The sequence below is a fragment of the Macadamia integrifolia genome, chromosome 13 (assembly GCF_013358625.1).
Source record: "Macadamia integrifolia cultivar HAES 741 chromosome 13, SCU_Mint_v3, whole genome shotgun sequence".
NCBI lineage: Eukaryota > Viridiplantae > Streptophyta > Magnoliopsida > Proteales > Proteaceae > Macadamia > Macadamia integrifolia.
This window is the reverse complement of record NC_056569.1, coordinates 7,482,205-7,496,249: the sequence shown is the minus strand read 5'-3', so window position 1 is coordinate 7,496,249 and position 14,045 is coordinate 7,482,205. Positions and strand designations below refer to the sequence as shown.

Sequence of the window (14,045 nt, the reverse complement as noted above, 5' to 3'; positions counted from 1 at the left end):
GTTTTTTTCAATTTTTCCTGCTTTATTTGAAGCTTAGTTACTGTATGACAGATTGGTATAATTCAGTTATGTCTTATGATCATTTGTGTTGTTGGATTTTGATTTATAATTGTTTATATGATGTAAATGCTTTTCTTGATTTGGTGGGTTAAGTCTTGGAACCTTGGTATAGGCCCCTCTCCTCTTCTCCAAGCTGCTTGGGAGGCCCTCTCATTAGGGGTCCTGGAGGCAGGGGCGACCTGGTCACTTGGGGACGGCCTCCTTTGGTGTCTTATCCTCTGCCTATGCTTGGGAGTTGATTCGTTCTAGGCATCTGAGGTTCGTTGGGCACCGGTGTTTTACTAGTGATATGGTTCTTGAGACATATTTCGAGGCATAGTTTCATCACTTGGCGTGCGTTTTCCCTAGCCTTCCCAAAATAATTATATTATAAGCCAACAAACTAAGCTGATGCATAAGAGATGTACTAAAACCATAGTTGAAAGAGAATCACAATTACAAACACCATGAGTTGATATAGCACACAATAATAAGTAGTACAACAACAAACTCAATCTTATCCCAACTTAATGGAATCGATTACATGGATCCACGCCAACAAGATTTGCACATGAAGAAGTAGAAGATGGCATTGACGAACAGGGCTTGTATTCGTTTCTTAATTCTTCATCCCAATTTTTTTTCTCTATTGATGATGCCCCTCATGTCTGCTTTGAGCTGAAAGTGGAACGAGACTCTCCATGAAAATAAACGAGTTAAAATGATCCGGAAGCCCATGAATTCCAAGGTCCCTCTCTCCTCTGCTTTCAGGGTCATACAAAACCAGTTTTTTGGAATTCTTCACAATTAGAATCTCACCACTCTTCAAAATTTCTAAAGGAAATAAATCGATAGAGTTTCTATAAGGAGCATATGACCATTCAATGGTGAACTGTTTAGTCCAAGACCCGTTCACGCCATAGTCCTTCATCAACCATATCTCAACATAATTCCCGGGGAAAGACCCAATCAAAGATAGACATCCTCCCAAAATTGTGACAAAATTGCAATGCTGTTTTGCTTCTACACAACTGGGAAGTGGTATCTCTCGGAACACTTCATTTCTCACATCAAAAGAAATGATTAACTCAGACATTTCTGAATTGATCTCCTGAGTTGCTAGCCAATGAATAGATCCATTCACTATAGCCTTTGATGATGAACTGTTCCTGATGTTAAAAGGGGCATTTCCAAGTTTCTTCCATTTCCCAGTCCCCAAGGAGTATACCCTGACATCAGACTTCCAAATAAGACTGTCCAACGTTCTCTCGCAGATGTAAATAATTCTTACCACTTTGTATTCATTTTTAATGGGATCATACCCAAACCCTAACACAGTATTACCAATCTCACAAATTCTTGGAGACCCAACTGGGGCATCAGGAACCCTCTTGTATTCTCTTGTAGAAGGGTTCCACAAGTATATAGGGCTAATGTGACGAAACCCAGGTAAGCGTTCAGCAACAAATAAACATAACAACCCATTACAAGAACCCAAGATTTCAACACGATGCCACAGACCCTGAAATGGAATATCAAACCTTGTTGCAGTAGATGATCCATCAAGAATTATGGTGAAGAAACGGCCATCAGTGAGGCAGAGACCAGGGTTTTTCTCAGATGATATATTGAGATGCTGGGAAATGAAAAATGGATCACTAATTAAATAGCGCCAGTCTTTGGAAACGCACCTGAATCGCATGAGAGATTTGACGGGTAGTCTTGAGAGGATGTCTTTTATTATTTCGAATGGGAGCCTCTGCATCTTCACTATCTCTGGCTCTTCTTCTCTTGCTGCCTGGATTGGGTTTTCTTCTTCTTCTTCTTCTTCGTCTTCGTCTTCGTCTTCGTCTTCACAAAGGTTGTCTTTGCTTTTCTCAGTGGTAAGCCACTTGGTCTAGGATTTGTTAAATGTTAAAAACATGATTTTTTTTTTTTTAAATAAATTGAGCATCTTCCGCTTCGTCTTGCTCTTGTTCATTATTTGACTTTTAATGTTCGGACTTTTTTTTTTTTTTTAAGATAAGGTGGGAATATAGATAACAACCAGGAGGTCTTGAGTTAACAGGAGGCTTGAACTCAAGAGCTCCTGGTGAGCATGGATTTTTTGTGTATCATAATTCATCAACTATGCTAGGCAATTGTTGTTATGATATGAAAATTTTCGAGAATTAGAAAATGTGGTGTGATTCATGGGTTGAGTAATCAAATTGCATTGAATCAGTTGGATTAGATTGATATAGGCCGAGTCCATTCCCAATTTTGGGCCAATTCTAGTATAATCGGGGTCAGGTGCTTGATTGGGCTACTCATTCTTTGGCTCTATTGAGGCTTTTAGGCTTAATTTGATTGTCAAGAAATGAAAAGAAAAAATTCAATTTTTCTTTTGCCTGCTCTTTGAATTCCAATAACTAGAGAAAACTTGGAGGTATCCCAATCCCATATCTCTTTTAACGTTCATTAGGACATCTAGTTGTCAATGCTTCTATTCATTGGATGGGATCTTCTTTGAGGAAGAAAATTTTGTAGAAACACAATCTAATGCTATGTTTGGTTTAAGAAATTCTCTTTGTGCTTGCATGTCCTAAATAAAGAGAAGATTCTATTATTAAATTTCAAAATTCACTTGAGAAAGGTGAAATTTTATATCTTTTTTTTCCTTTTGCTCCCAAAAGAAAAATCTTGCCAAAGACACAAGAAAACATGAGAAAATACAAAAGCTTTTCTTTTCTTTGCTTTTCTCCTCTTCTAATGATAACCAAACACACATATTTTTTCTATTTTCTTACTATTTCATTTCTTTTTTGTTCTTTTATTTTCTTCTCTTTTCTAGATTCTTTTTTCTTTTTCTCTTGGCTACCAAAATAGCCTTAAAGCGATGCAAAAGGTAATGAAAATGCAAGAACAAACAATGCACACAGGTTTACGAGATTCAGCAAGATTTCCTATATCCTCAGTGAGATGAGATTTGGTTTCATTATCAATGGAGAATAGGGTTACAGCACTCGTCCTCACACCTCTCAAAATTTCTCATACAGAAAGTATCTCTCGCTACAAATATATAGCGAAAAACCCTAGTATAGAAAAATACAAAGCTACCCTCAAATAAAAAATTCAAAGAGACCTGCACCAGTACTCCCTGAATTAAACTGCGAAGGAATACAAGACATCATACACCAACAAATTTCTCATTTTTATGATCTAGTACATGAGGTGTTTAGAAAGATACCACAACTTTCTGAAACTGTTTATTACAATGGTATTGTATATTACAGTGATATTGTGGTGATAGGAGGATGCCTTTCTGTTTTCTGTCAGTCCTTTAAAGGATGATGTTATGAGTCGACTGAGATATGGGTGATGAAGGAATACGGTGTTAAGGAGTCTTGGACTAAACACCTAATCGTTTTGCATTCGCATGTTTATGACTATGTACCAGTACAATTCTGGAATGATAATTCTGTTCAACCACTCTTATGATAGTCTAGTTTTGTACAAACACCAAGAGCAAGACTGAAAGGGATCTTGGAATTTTTGTACTTCCAAATTATTTCGAAGCATTTAGTCACACTGGGAGTCTTGTTATGCTCAAGGCCGGGTTTGAGAACAGGTGCAGGAATTGAATGAAATAGCTGGATAAGATTTTTATAGATGGTCCCAAGTTGGAACAGGATTTTAATGTTTTTAATGGTGGTTAAAAATAGGGAAATTAATGTTATTAAGCACAATAGATGATCAATATATAAAGAAGTAATTTTTTTTAGAAATGTAAAGGAAAATGCAAATATAGAAACACTGCTATTAGTTTTGCATTCATCTACCATATTTTGACATAAAAACCACACCCTTCTAGTAGTAATTCTTCTAAATATAGATTCAAAACACTTAAAAACTAATTTTTCCAATAATAATAGATAATGAACTGATTAACTAGCACCGGCCGGGAGAGATTGATTAACTTAATCATCTTCTGGTTTTCCAAAAAACAAGTAAACCGAGTCCTCATTTTGGATGCCTAATTCATGAAATGTAGTCAGTAGTGGTAGCCTGCAATTTTTGTCATCAGTAAAGTAGTATTTTCGTTGCGCCCTATCATTCTCATCAACTAGGCCTTCGTCAATTGCCATTAGATATAAGGTTTTGGGATCATCATAAGCATCTACTACAATTTCATTCTGATATCCCATCTCCAAAATCACCAGATTCACTGTCATAATCGATTCAGGTTCCGGAGGTGCAATCTCGAGATAGAACATCGGCAGCGCTGCATCAATGATGTAGTCATCAATTGGATTATTATCAAGCATGGTGAGTCCATAACTCTCAAGCTTCTGACGACTGGGACGTAGATATTTATCTTCATTAATTTTTTTCTTCAAAGTGAAAACAGAGTCTGTACTTTGAACCTCATATCGTAAGAATATTGTTCCTCGGAACACCACCTTAACATCGATCTGCTGAGGAGGAATTCTTCTGTAAAGATTGATGGCGATCGCATTCTCATCCGACTTGATGCCCACCTCCTCCAATGGACAATTATAAGTTAATGGTATTAATTTTCCATTGTACTCGAGTAATTGCTCATTAAATGCCACGTAAGGTTCGAGCTTCGCTCGAATGGCTCCTATCGCCCAGAAGTTGTCCCTAAGGATTATTTCTGTTCCCTCTCTTACGTCCATCACAGTAACAGATACCATATTGTGATAATGTTGAAGAGTTCTTTAGAAGCAAAACTAAAACAAGAGATGAGTTGAGGAGTGAATGAAAGTGCAGCTAAGTTGGACTTTAATAGGAGGAATATCACACACAAGTTAAGTGTGTAATGGTTAGTTTGATTCATCTATTCCTTCCCTTAAACTGTGCATGAAAAAGTTGAGTAATACAAAAAGTAATACCAGGTGCAGAAGTTTCCCATATTTATTTTGTGTTTGTTTTCATTTTGTGTGTGTGTGTGTGTGTGTGTGTTTTTAAATGTTTAAGATCACAGGCGGAAGTCTAAGGTCGTATTTGATGGTGTGATTGGTTGGAATGCATTATCGACCTTGTATCATTTCAAGAATACATACCAAACACAATCAAAATATTCATAACCACATCTGCTTAGCTTTGAGTGGATTCAGATAATTTCCGAAAAACAATTCTTTGAATACGAATTCACCCAAAACAGACACAAACACAAATCAAATACAACTTTTCGATACATTTACATCACTACTTACCCCCACCCCCACCTCCACGGTCCCTTTTCCCTACCCTAAAAAAAAGTTGGCTGCATCGACAAGTCTTTAAGATGCACATGTTACTGAGTTGCTATATCTAGTAGTGCAGGTTAGTTGCACCTGTAAATTAAGTAAAAAAGGTTCACTCTACATGCTAAAGTTAAAACAGTGAGTACTTCCATCGTCTTGAATAAACCATAATCAGATCAGGAGAGATCGTCTTCTTGTTCACTGCCCACCTAGTATAAACAAAAACATCTGCGTTTATGGGTTGATAAGAACAAGCAGGAGTTCGTGACACCCAAGAACTTGGGACCTAGAAGACCTCGAGGCTCCCACCACCATGGGCATGCTTGGGGATCCTGTGAACAAAGGGGAGAGTTGGTTACCACTCCAAAAATAAAATAGAAAAAGAAAAAGCTATAGGACAGAAATCAGGATCATATCTCAGATTTAGGATAATTCAAGGTACGTCAAATCAGTGCAATCTCAGACAAACATATCCAACCCACAAATCTGTCCATCAAATGGTGGGATCCGACTGATAAGATCCAACATGGGAAGTTAACATCTCGATTTTACACAACATCAAAATCACTGCATGATTAATAATGTGATGTTGATGCAGCATACCTCATTAAGGTTTTAACATTCCAGAGCCAGCTTCCTCAATTCTTTTACTTCATTATTTGTTTGAATTGCAGAGTGGTCAAATTACCAGCACTTAAGGACTTCCCTTCTGCAATGGGAGCACAGACTTTTTTAGTTACCAATTATAATATTAATTTAACAAGCAGATCAACTGACATATCAGCCATTCCAACTAACTACCAATATCTTCTGGTAATTGATGCCATTATTAGCTAAATCATAACCGTAGGAATACTAACAATAATACGGTTTTAGCAGCCTACTGAACTTTATGAAGAATTCACAACTACTAGTGTTATATCTTGTAAAACACTAAACATTAAGTTGGAAAAAAAAAATTATAATCATAGCACCAAGTCACAAGATCTAGGAATACTAAACACCAATTCAAACAAAAAGTCCTTGGTACCAATTGATCTTGGGAAAGGTCACGTACTAGAGGCACCCTCCATCTCAGACAGACTCTTCACTCCAGATTCCATCAACTCCATTGCATGAATGAACTTTGCCTCCGATTCACTTCCAAGTCTTGCAACCTTGTTGGCAGCATCCTGTAAAACCCACACTGTTTGCATTTGAGTTTGGCTTGATCCACTCTCAAGCCCAGTATCATTGTGTAATGCCCCGGCATGCCTAGAAGAATTACTCCACCTCATCAACATGTAATTCTGTGGGATGTCAGTCCGATCCATTTTTACATAAACCCTAAGCACATGCTTGCACAAAATACCAATTTGCTCGAACCTCCTACAACTGCATTTGCTATTTCCTGAATCTTTGTCATATGACACTGTTTCGATTTCATTCTCCAGTGCACCATGTATACCAACCTTGAATTTGAGGGCAGGGCCATCAAAACCATCTTCGATGGCTTCACAACCAAAGCAGGAAAACCATTGATCACTAAATTCAATAAACATTTTGTTTGTATAATGGGCAGCAGCTTGCTTTTCAATTGGATGTCCTGTGCTCAACCTTGGCTTGGTTGCACTAGAAGCAATATCTTGCTTTGATTCCTTTACACGTCGCCATTTAATGGCCCCTTCATATTGTGTCACAAACTCTGTCAAAGGCGTTGAATGGCTAAAGAACCCTTTAAAATACCTATTCAGTCCCACATTTTTTTGGATGGTCGTTATACCTGCAAAGAATGTGTCAATAAAGTAACAAGCAACCCACATGTGTCGGATAGTATACATCTCATTCAGCCAAATATTCTGCTGAAGACGGTATTTTTGAATCAAAGCTCGCCACTTGTACTCAAATTCAGTACTGCTATGACTATCCACACAGCTCCTATATTCAGCCTCAAACGCATCATGCCGACTCCAAAGTTTGGTTAAGTTCTCCTTTGCAATCTTGGTGGTACAACAGTTACACAACCTATGTCTTGTGAATGGGAATACTTTTGCAATTGCTGGCAACATTCCTTTATCCTGATCCGTAAGAATACCTATTGGGTGCTTCCCATTCATAGCACGGAGCCAGGTCTTGAACAACCATATGTAGGACTCTTCTGATTCATCTGCTATCAAACCACAACCAAACAATATGGACTGCTTATGGTGGTTGAAACCTGTGAAAGAAGCAAAAGGAAAATTGTACCTGTCCTTCATAAATGCTGTATCAAGGACAACAACATCACCAAACAACTGGTACTGTTCCCTTGAACGTTTATCTGCCCAAAATATTCCTTTCAACTTGTTGTCTTTTCCAACTTGAATAGTATAAAAATATCCCGGATCAGTCTCTTGTAGAAGCTCAAAATAGTCTAATGCAATTGTGCAATCAACACCCAATAACTTCTTCTCTGGCGTCCTTGTCTGGTTCTCACATGCATCATCACTTACCCCAATATTACGTTCTCCTCTTGCTAATTCCCTCAAAATTCTAGTTACCTGGGTATGGGTAAAACCAGCATGCTGCAGCTTCCCCATCAAAACCATTGTAGCCTTTGTCATTTTTTTGTGAGAACGAAGTTTGTATACCTCTGTTGGGCTCAAAAGTTCATGATTGTGCTCACTGACCCATCTATCCACAACCCACTTCTCATTCCGCAACTTCACCCTCATGCAAGCCTTGCAATCAGTCTTCCTTGTCGCTCTAGGTACATATATCTTGCCCTTGCGACGCTTATCATTTTCGCATTTAAACCCTTGGTTTGCACAAACAAATAATTTACATAATATGCGGTTGTCTACCCTTGACCGCTCAGTCCGGTAATTTCGAATTCCAAAACCCATCTCTTTAGCATATGTGTTATAGAAGTCATAAGCTTCCTCCAATCCATCAAATTCCTTTCCTATAAAGGGTTCCAAATCACAAAGAGAGCTTACAGTGTACTCTTCACCCAACAAACCAGCATCTGCAGCTCTGGTCAGTCCATCCCTTTCTCCAACATTTTTTTCTTCTCCCTCAATAGCCCCACTACCACTTAGTCCACCATTTCCTCTGTTATTTTCTTTGTCCCCACTGTCAAAGTTATCACTAGGTCCATCATTTCCTCCATCATTGTTTTTTTCTTCCTCACTGTCTTTGCTAACATCCCCAGAGTCACAGACTCTTGCATCATCCATTGCATTAGCACATTCTAAATCTTATACCACAAATATACCATTTCACCCTCTAATGAGGTTGTTTGCTCCCATCCAAGTACCCTATTCTCACCCATCAGCCAAACTGTTCATTCGAATTCCCACTATCATCCAGATCCTGCCTGTTATTTATGGTTCAATGGCCTGCAAGTGCCATATAACAAAATTTCAGAAAAATTTAGATTACTTATTTGTTGTATCCAATAGTAGAGTAGAGTCACAAGCCTGCATCACATGGCCATTTAAATCTACAAGTACAGATTTAGACTATAAAAGCATAACAAAAAAGTTATCAAGGGAAAGGAATCAAGCCTTGCGTTCCATCATAGCTTGGATGCTGAGATTGAAACAATTACTCGCAGCAATGCAACAGTAAACTACAAAATACTATAGCTGATTCTATCAGAAGGTAATAAAAGGGACTAAAAAGTGCAAGTCACGTGAGTCTTTGGCTGGGCTTATACAGGGTGATGGCCTGGTGAGTCTGCTAGTTTATTGCTGTTGTCCTTGCTGTTTAATACTAATGTTGGCTATTCTACTACTTCAACTACTGCCTGTTCTTTTCTTCAATATATTCAGGTTTAGTTTGTCTGATTTGAATTCCAGGTCACTTCAATGCTCTGAAATTTCTCCTCAGAACCAACACCATTGATCGGTTTGACTGATCTTTTGAATAACATATCCAGAATTTATATTTAGGCTTTTCAGTCCACTTATTATGTAATAATCTTCCTTCCTGTTTGGTGCAATTTCCACCAAAAAGAGTTCCTTAAGCCTGCTGATACGCAAACCTGAAACTTCACATGATTCGATTTACTGGCCTACTATAGCTAATTCTGCGCTTACAATAGTTTCTTGAGCAAACTGATATGCAAACCTGAAACATGACAAGATTTGGTTTCCTGGTCTGTTGCACCAATCAATAGATTGAAGAAATTGAATACTTTGTAGTTGCAACGTGGGTTAGGTCCCTATATAGCAATATTTCAAGTTTCAGACTGATTGTATTTTATTTGGCAGCGTTCTGTGAATATATATACTTTATTTTTCTCAACTCTTTAATCGTCATTTGATACCTGGGACTGTTATTGATTGAGGATCAAATGTAAATATGCAATTTGTGGAAGACCACATACATAAGGCTCCTACAGCTACAGCCCCACTCAGAGTTATTTTCTAGTTTCTTTCCCTGCCTTCAGCTGCCAAAATATGCAGATGCAGAGTTTAATTTACATATGTGATCTACTGTTCTGATAATAATTATGAATTATTAAAATAAAAAAGAAATCAAATGTCATCTTTTGGCTAATTCTGGTTAGTTGAAGCCAAATTCGTAGGACCTTGTGATCAATTGGCAACCAATAACAAAGCACCAAAAGCAGCAAATTAAATTCGTAAGCCCCTCCACTTGAAGAAAAAACAAAACCCTTCTTCTGGGCAGCTTGATTACTGAAGTCTTCTGGTATAACAACTAAATTATGAAAAAATAATGTAATTGCAGAGACACCCAAAAAGAGATCGAAATCAAATTCTCAACTTCTTCAGAGTATATTTTGTCAACGAAAAAAAAAATAACTATTTTTCTTTCAAATGTAAACACGCATAATATATTAACCTCATGGAAGAAAGGTGCTGCAACTAATGTAGCGATCGTCGCAACACGACGTCAATGGTGGAATGCTGCAATAATGACTCTCCGTCCTTCGCCGGAATACTCCCTGATATTCCACAATCGTTTTCTCTTCGCAGTTGACAACCAAAGTAGCAAACCCTCAATCTCATAAGGGTTTCAAATCCCAGGATCCCTATCAGCCGGAATCGTTCCCGGAATCGGGAGTGATCGGCCCCAAAAATTGCCCTAACCTAGATTTTGGACGACGATATTTTCAAGGGTGAGTGGTAGCAACGCCACAGCGCTGCAAACTAGTGATCACCCCATACGTTCTGAGCCTTTGATCTGGTTATAATTAATCTGAACCGTCTACTGTCTGGCTTTGACTGACACTGATCCCGTGTATAGGGGTGTCAATTTGTGGCCCGAACCGGGTAAACCGACCGGGACCGACCGTTTAAAGACCGGCCCGGCCCGGCCCGGACCGTTTATTAAACGTGTCGGGCTTGAGCCCGGCCCGTTTATAAATGGTCGGTCTCGGTTTTGCTACTTGAACCGTTGGGCGCCCGACCGAGACCGACCGAATAACGCCCGATCGAGACCGGCCTATTGTGCACCGACTTGGCCCGACCCTTTAATGATTGTAGAATACCTATTTTACCCCCCAAATTAAAGAATAAAAACTAAAAAGTAAAGACATGTTCACATTTTAAATAAGGGTAATTTACAGCGCCACCCCCTAGAGAATGCCAATATTATAGGAACACCCCCTCTCTTTCACCAAATTAGACTCAGACCCCCTGTCGTCAGTGTCCGTTAAAGAATATATTTTATATGCTGATGTCAGCTACTGTTTTTTATATTAAATACCAAAATGCCCTTACTAAATGTGAAGTACCTAAAATGCCCATCTAATAAGTCCTATCCTCAAATCGATGGTTACTATACCTTTCTCCCAGATCGAGCACCGACGGTGGCAGCTGTATCAACGATCACGGCGGTGGCAGGGGCGGCAGGATCCCATGTTTACTGTACCTTTCTCCCAGATCGAGCACCGGCGGTGGCAGCTGCATCAACGATCACGACGGCGGCGGCGGCAGGATCCCATGTTTACTGTACCTTTCTCCCAGATCGAGCACCGACGGTGGCAGCTGCATCAACGATCACGGCGACGGTAATCTGATCTTGAAAGAAACCAGGCTGGATGCAGTGGTGGGCTTTAAATCTGATCACTCAAGAAAATGGATTTTTGGTTTCTCTCAAAGAGAAAAATGGTTGAAACGGTTCGGTAGAGTTAGCAACTGAGGTCAAGGGAAGACCTTTAAATCTGATCGCTCTCCCCCAACCTTGTCGTTGGTTTTGCTTCCTTCCCCATTTTCATTTTCAAGATGTTGACCTTTAAATCTGATCACTCAGAAGTTGAAATTGTGAAAACAATAATAATAAATCTAAGAGGAGAAGAAGAAACAGATCTGCATTTGGGTTTTTTTATTTAGAGAACCCAAGTCAGCCGAGAGAGAGAGAGAGAGAGAGAGAGAGAGAGAGAGAGAGAGAGAGAGAGAGAGAGAGAGAGAGAGAGAGAGAGAGAGAGAGAGAGAGAGAGAGAGAGAGAGGCTAGAATCGCCAGTGACCGGAGAAGAAGTTGAACCGCCAGTGACCAGAGCCGCCAGTGACCGGAGAAGAAGCTGAACCGCCAGTGGTATAGGCTGTTGCAGTGAGAGGTAAGGTAAAATATGATTGTTTATTTGTTTTAGTTAAAAGGGTAAAAATGTCATTTCAAATTCTTTCTTAACGGTGACTGACGGCAGGGGGTCTGAGTCTAATTTGGTGAAAGAGAGGGGGTGTTCCTATAATACTGGCATTCTCCAGGGGGTGGCGCTGTAAATTACCCTTTAAATAATGGTTATATTTTGTATCATTTATTGATTTATTGTCATTTTTTTGGGCTTGCATAAGTGGGTCGGAATATAATAGCACATTTTAAAGAGGGCCCGTTTAAAAATCGGTTAAAGCCCGTTTAACATTAAACATGTCCGTAGCCCGGTTAAGGCCCGACTAAAGCCCGATTAAAGTGGCCCGATTATAACCCGAGACCGACCGACCGAATATAAAGTGTACAATACCCTCAATAACTAAGCCCGATTAGTTAAATGGGCGGACACGGTGTAGCATTTGAAAGTCTTCAAGCCCGATTAAGCCCGACCGAAACCGAACCGGCCCGACCGGTTGACACCCCTAGGGCCAGGTACATCCTCACCCTGATCCTACAAAATATGAAATAACTTAAAAATTAAAAAAAATATATTCATAATAAAGAGGAGATAAAAAAACACAAAGTTACAAATTACTTATTATGAAGAGAATATCCTAAAGCAAACATTCAAATAATATAAAGAATATATAAAATTAAGTTAAAACCAGGGTTACAACTAAGGTCTTAACTAGGGTCAACATCAGGGAAAATCAGGGCCGGGTAAGGCCAAAGCCAGGGCCAAAAAATAGGGTCGGGTTCAGGGCTGGCTGGGCAGGTCAAAGACATCAACCCTTACCCGCCCTGACCCTGACTCAGGGTCAGAAATTTCAAGGCTAGGTCAGCCCTCAGGGCCAAAATTTTTGAGTCGGTACTTGTTCGGGATCAGGGCGAGCCAAGGGCGGGTCTGAGCCATTAGGGCCAAACTTGCACCCCTAATCATGATACTATCCAAAAGTATAAAATAGTATATAAAAATGTAAAATCATTTGAGTATATCAAAACATTTTAGGGATCTTGATCCCATGACTTGACTCGATAACTTTTTTTTTTTTTTTTTGGTAAAGACTCGATAACTTGACTGCCACAGTAGAGGAGAGGATGGGGGTGGATTTCCACCAAAAGTTATTAAACTTCAAAAATGATTGAGTCGCATGATTGCATAACTATAACACTTTCCTTGAGGATTTAAATGGAGTCCAGCTTAGGCTCTCATATTAATTAGCACCATCCTTGGGAGTCTGGGACTTATCCACTGCCCCTGTGGTTTCTCTGGATTCCATTTGGGTGATGGGTTCCCAAGCTACGAAGACCTTAGAAAATAAGAAACCCAAAGAATCACTTTGGTTTGCCCTTTCCTCTTTCACCCTTTACTTTGCTCTCCATCTCTTTCTATAAATAAATAAATATATATATAATTTTTTTATTTTTTTTTACTCAAGGTGTCTGGATCGTTGACCCAACTAATTCCTATGGTCACTGTGATACTGTTTATGGAGGACTGAGTCAGTTCGAGACGAAAACTCTCGAGTGATGGCTCTAAGAAGTTAGTTGCTGCGGACTTTCTCTACTATAGTTCTTTGCATGAGGCAGGTTTAATGAAATCAGGAGGGAATGACTGAGTGAGAGGAGATTGAAAATTGAAGAAACCCTTTGGAATGGATCAAGTTTGAATGTATTCTCAATATTGAATGCTCTTCATATGTTGTTGTTACAAAGTGAATTCATTATGACCATTAAAGGGTTTTATGGAGAAATTTGAACTCTTCACCACTATCATGTTAACCAGATTGCCCTCATACCCGTCATCAACCTCAACATACTTGAATATGGTAGATCTTGCATGAACCTGTCGATCTAAACCAATAGTGCGGAATTTACCAATTTTATTCCTCACACTAAGTTCAACACTACAAAAAACTTAACACCAGCGTTCCATTGTGCACCTTCTTTACGAAAACAAAATTTTTGTACAGAACCAAAAACCCATAAAGGGGAAGATATTCTTTTCATTTCACTCTTTCTCCTTCTTCATACAAACTCGGTCCCTTAGCCTTCTTTTGCAATGTATTGTACCCACACCAGGCAGTAACATCATCTTTTCAAATCCAAAAATGTATCCAATAGAGTGGAATCTTAGCATTTTATCCTCCCCACTGAGTTCAAAACTGCGAAAAACC

The 14,045-nt window shown here is 39.1% G+C and overlaps 2 protein-coding genes across 5 annotated transcripts; both read right to left on the bottom strand.

Moving 5' to 3' along the window:
* Positions 1-448: 448 nt before the first annotated feature.
* On the bottom strand, positions 449-1,947 carry LOC122059226 (F-box protein At3g07870-like). The gene is made up of 2 exons (XM_042621910.1): positions 1,731-1,947; positions 449-1,580 (listed from the first exon to the last, which is right to left on the bottom strand). Exons 1-2 carry the CDS (start codon positions 1,802-1,804, stop codon positions 686-688), a joined length of 969 nt encoding a protein of 322 aa, XP_042477844.1. The 5' UTR covers positions 1,805-1,947; the 3' UTR covers positions 449-685.
* Positions 1,948-5,120: 3,173 nt separating this feature from the next.
* Positions 5,121-10,424, bottom strand: LOC122060025 (protein FAR1-RELATED SEQUENCE 5-like). Of its 4 annotated transcripts, none has more exons than XR_006134202.1 (4): positions 10,119-10,424; positions 6,319-8,647; positions 5,892-5,997; positions 5,121-5,620 (listed from the first exon to the last, which is right to left on the bottom strand). XR_006134202.1 is itself a non-coding variant. In XM_042623156.1 (4 exons), exons 2-3 carry the CDS (start codon positions 8,483-8,485, stop codon positions 5,936-5,938), a joined length of 2,202 nt encoding a protein of 733 aa, XP_042479090.1. In that variant the 5' UTR covers positions 8,486-8,647; positions 10,119-10,423; the 3' UTR covers positions 5,121-5,620; positions 5,892-5,935. The 4 variants fall into 4 exon arrangements, 2 of the variants coding, with proteins under 2 accessions (XP_042479090.1, XP_042479092.1); XM_042623156.1 differs by having other exon boundaries at positions 6,346-8,647; positions 10,119-10,423; XR_006134203.1 differs by lacking the exon at positions 5,121-5,620 and adding an exon at positions 5,627-5,799.
* Positions 10,425-14,045: the final 3,621 nt, after the last annotated feature.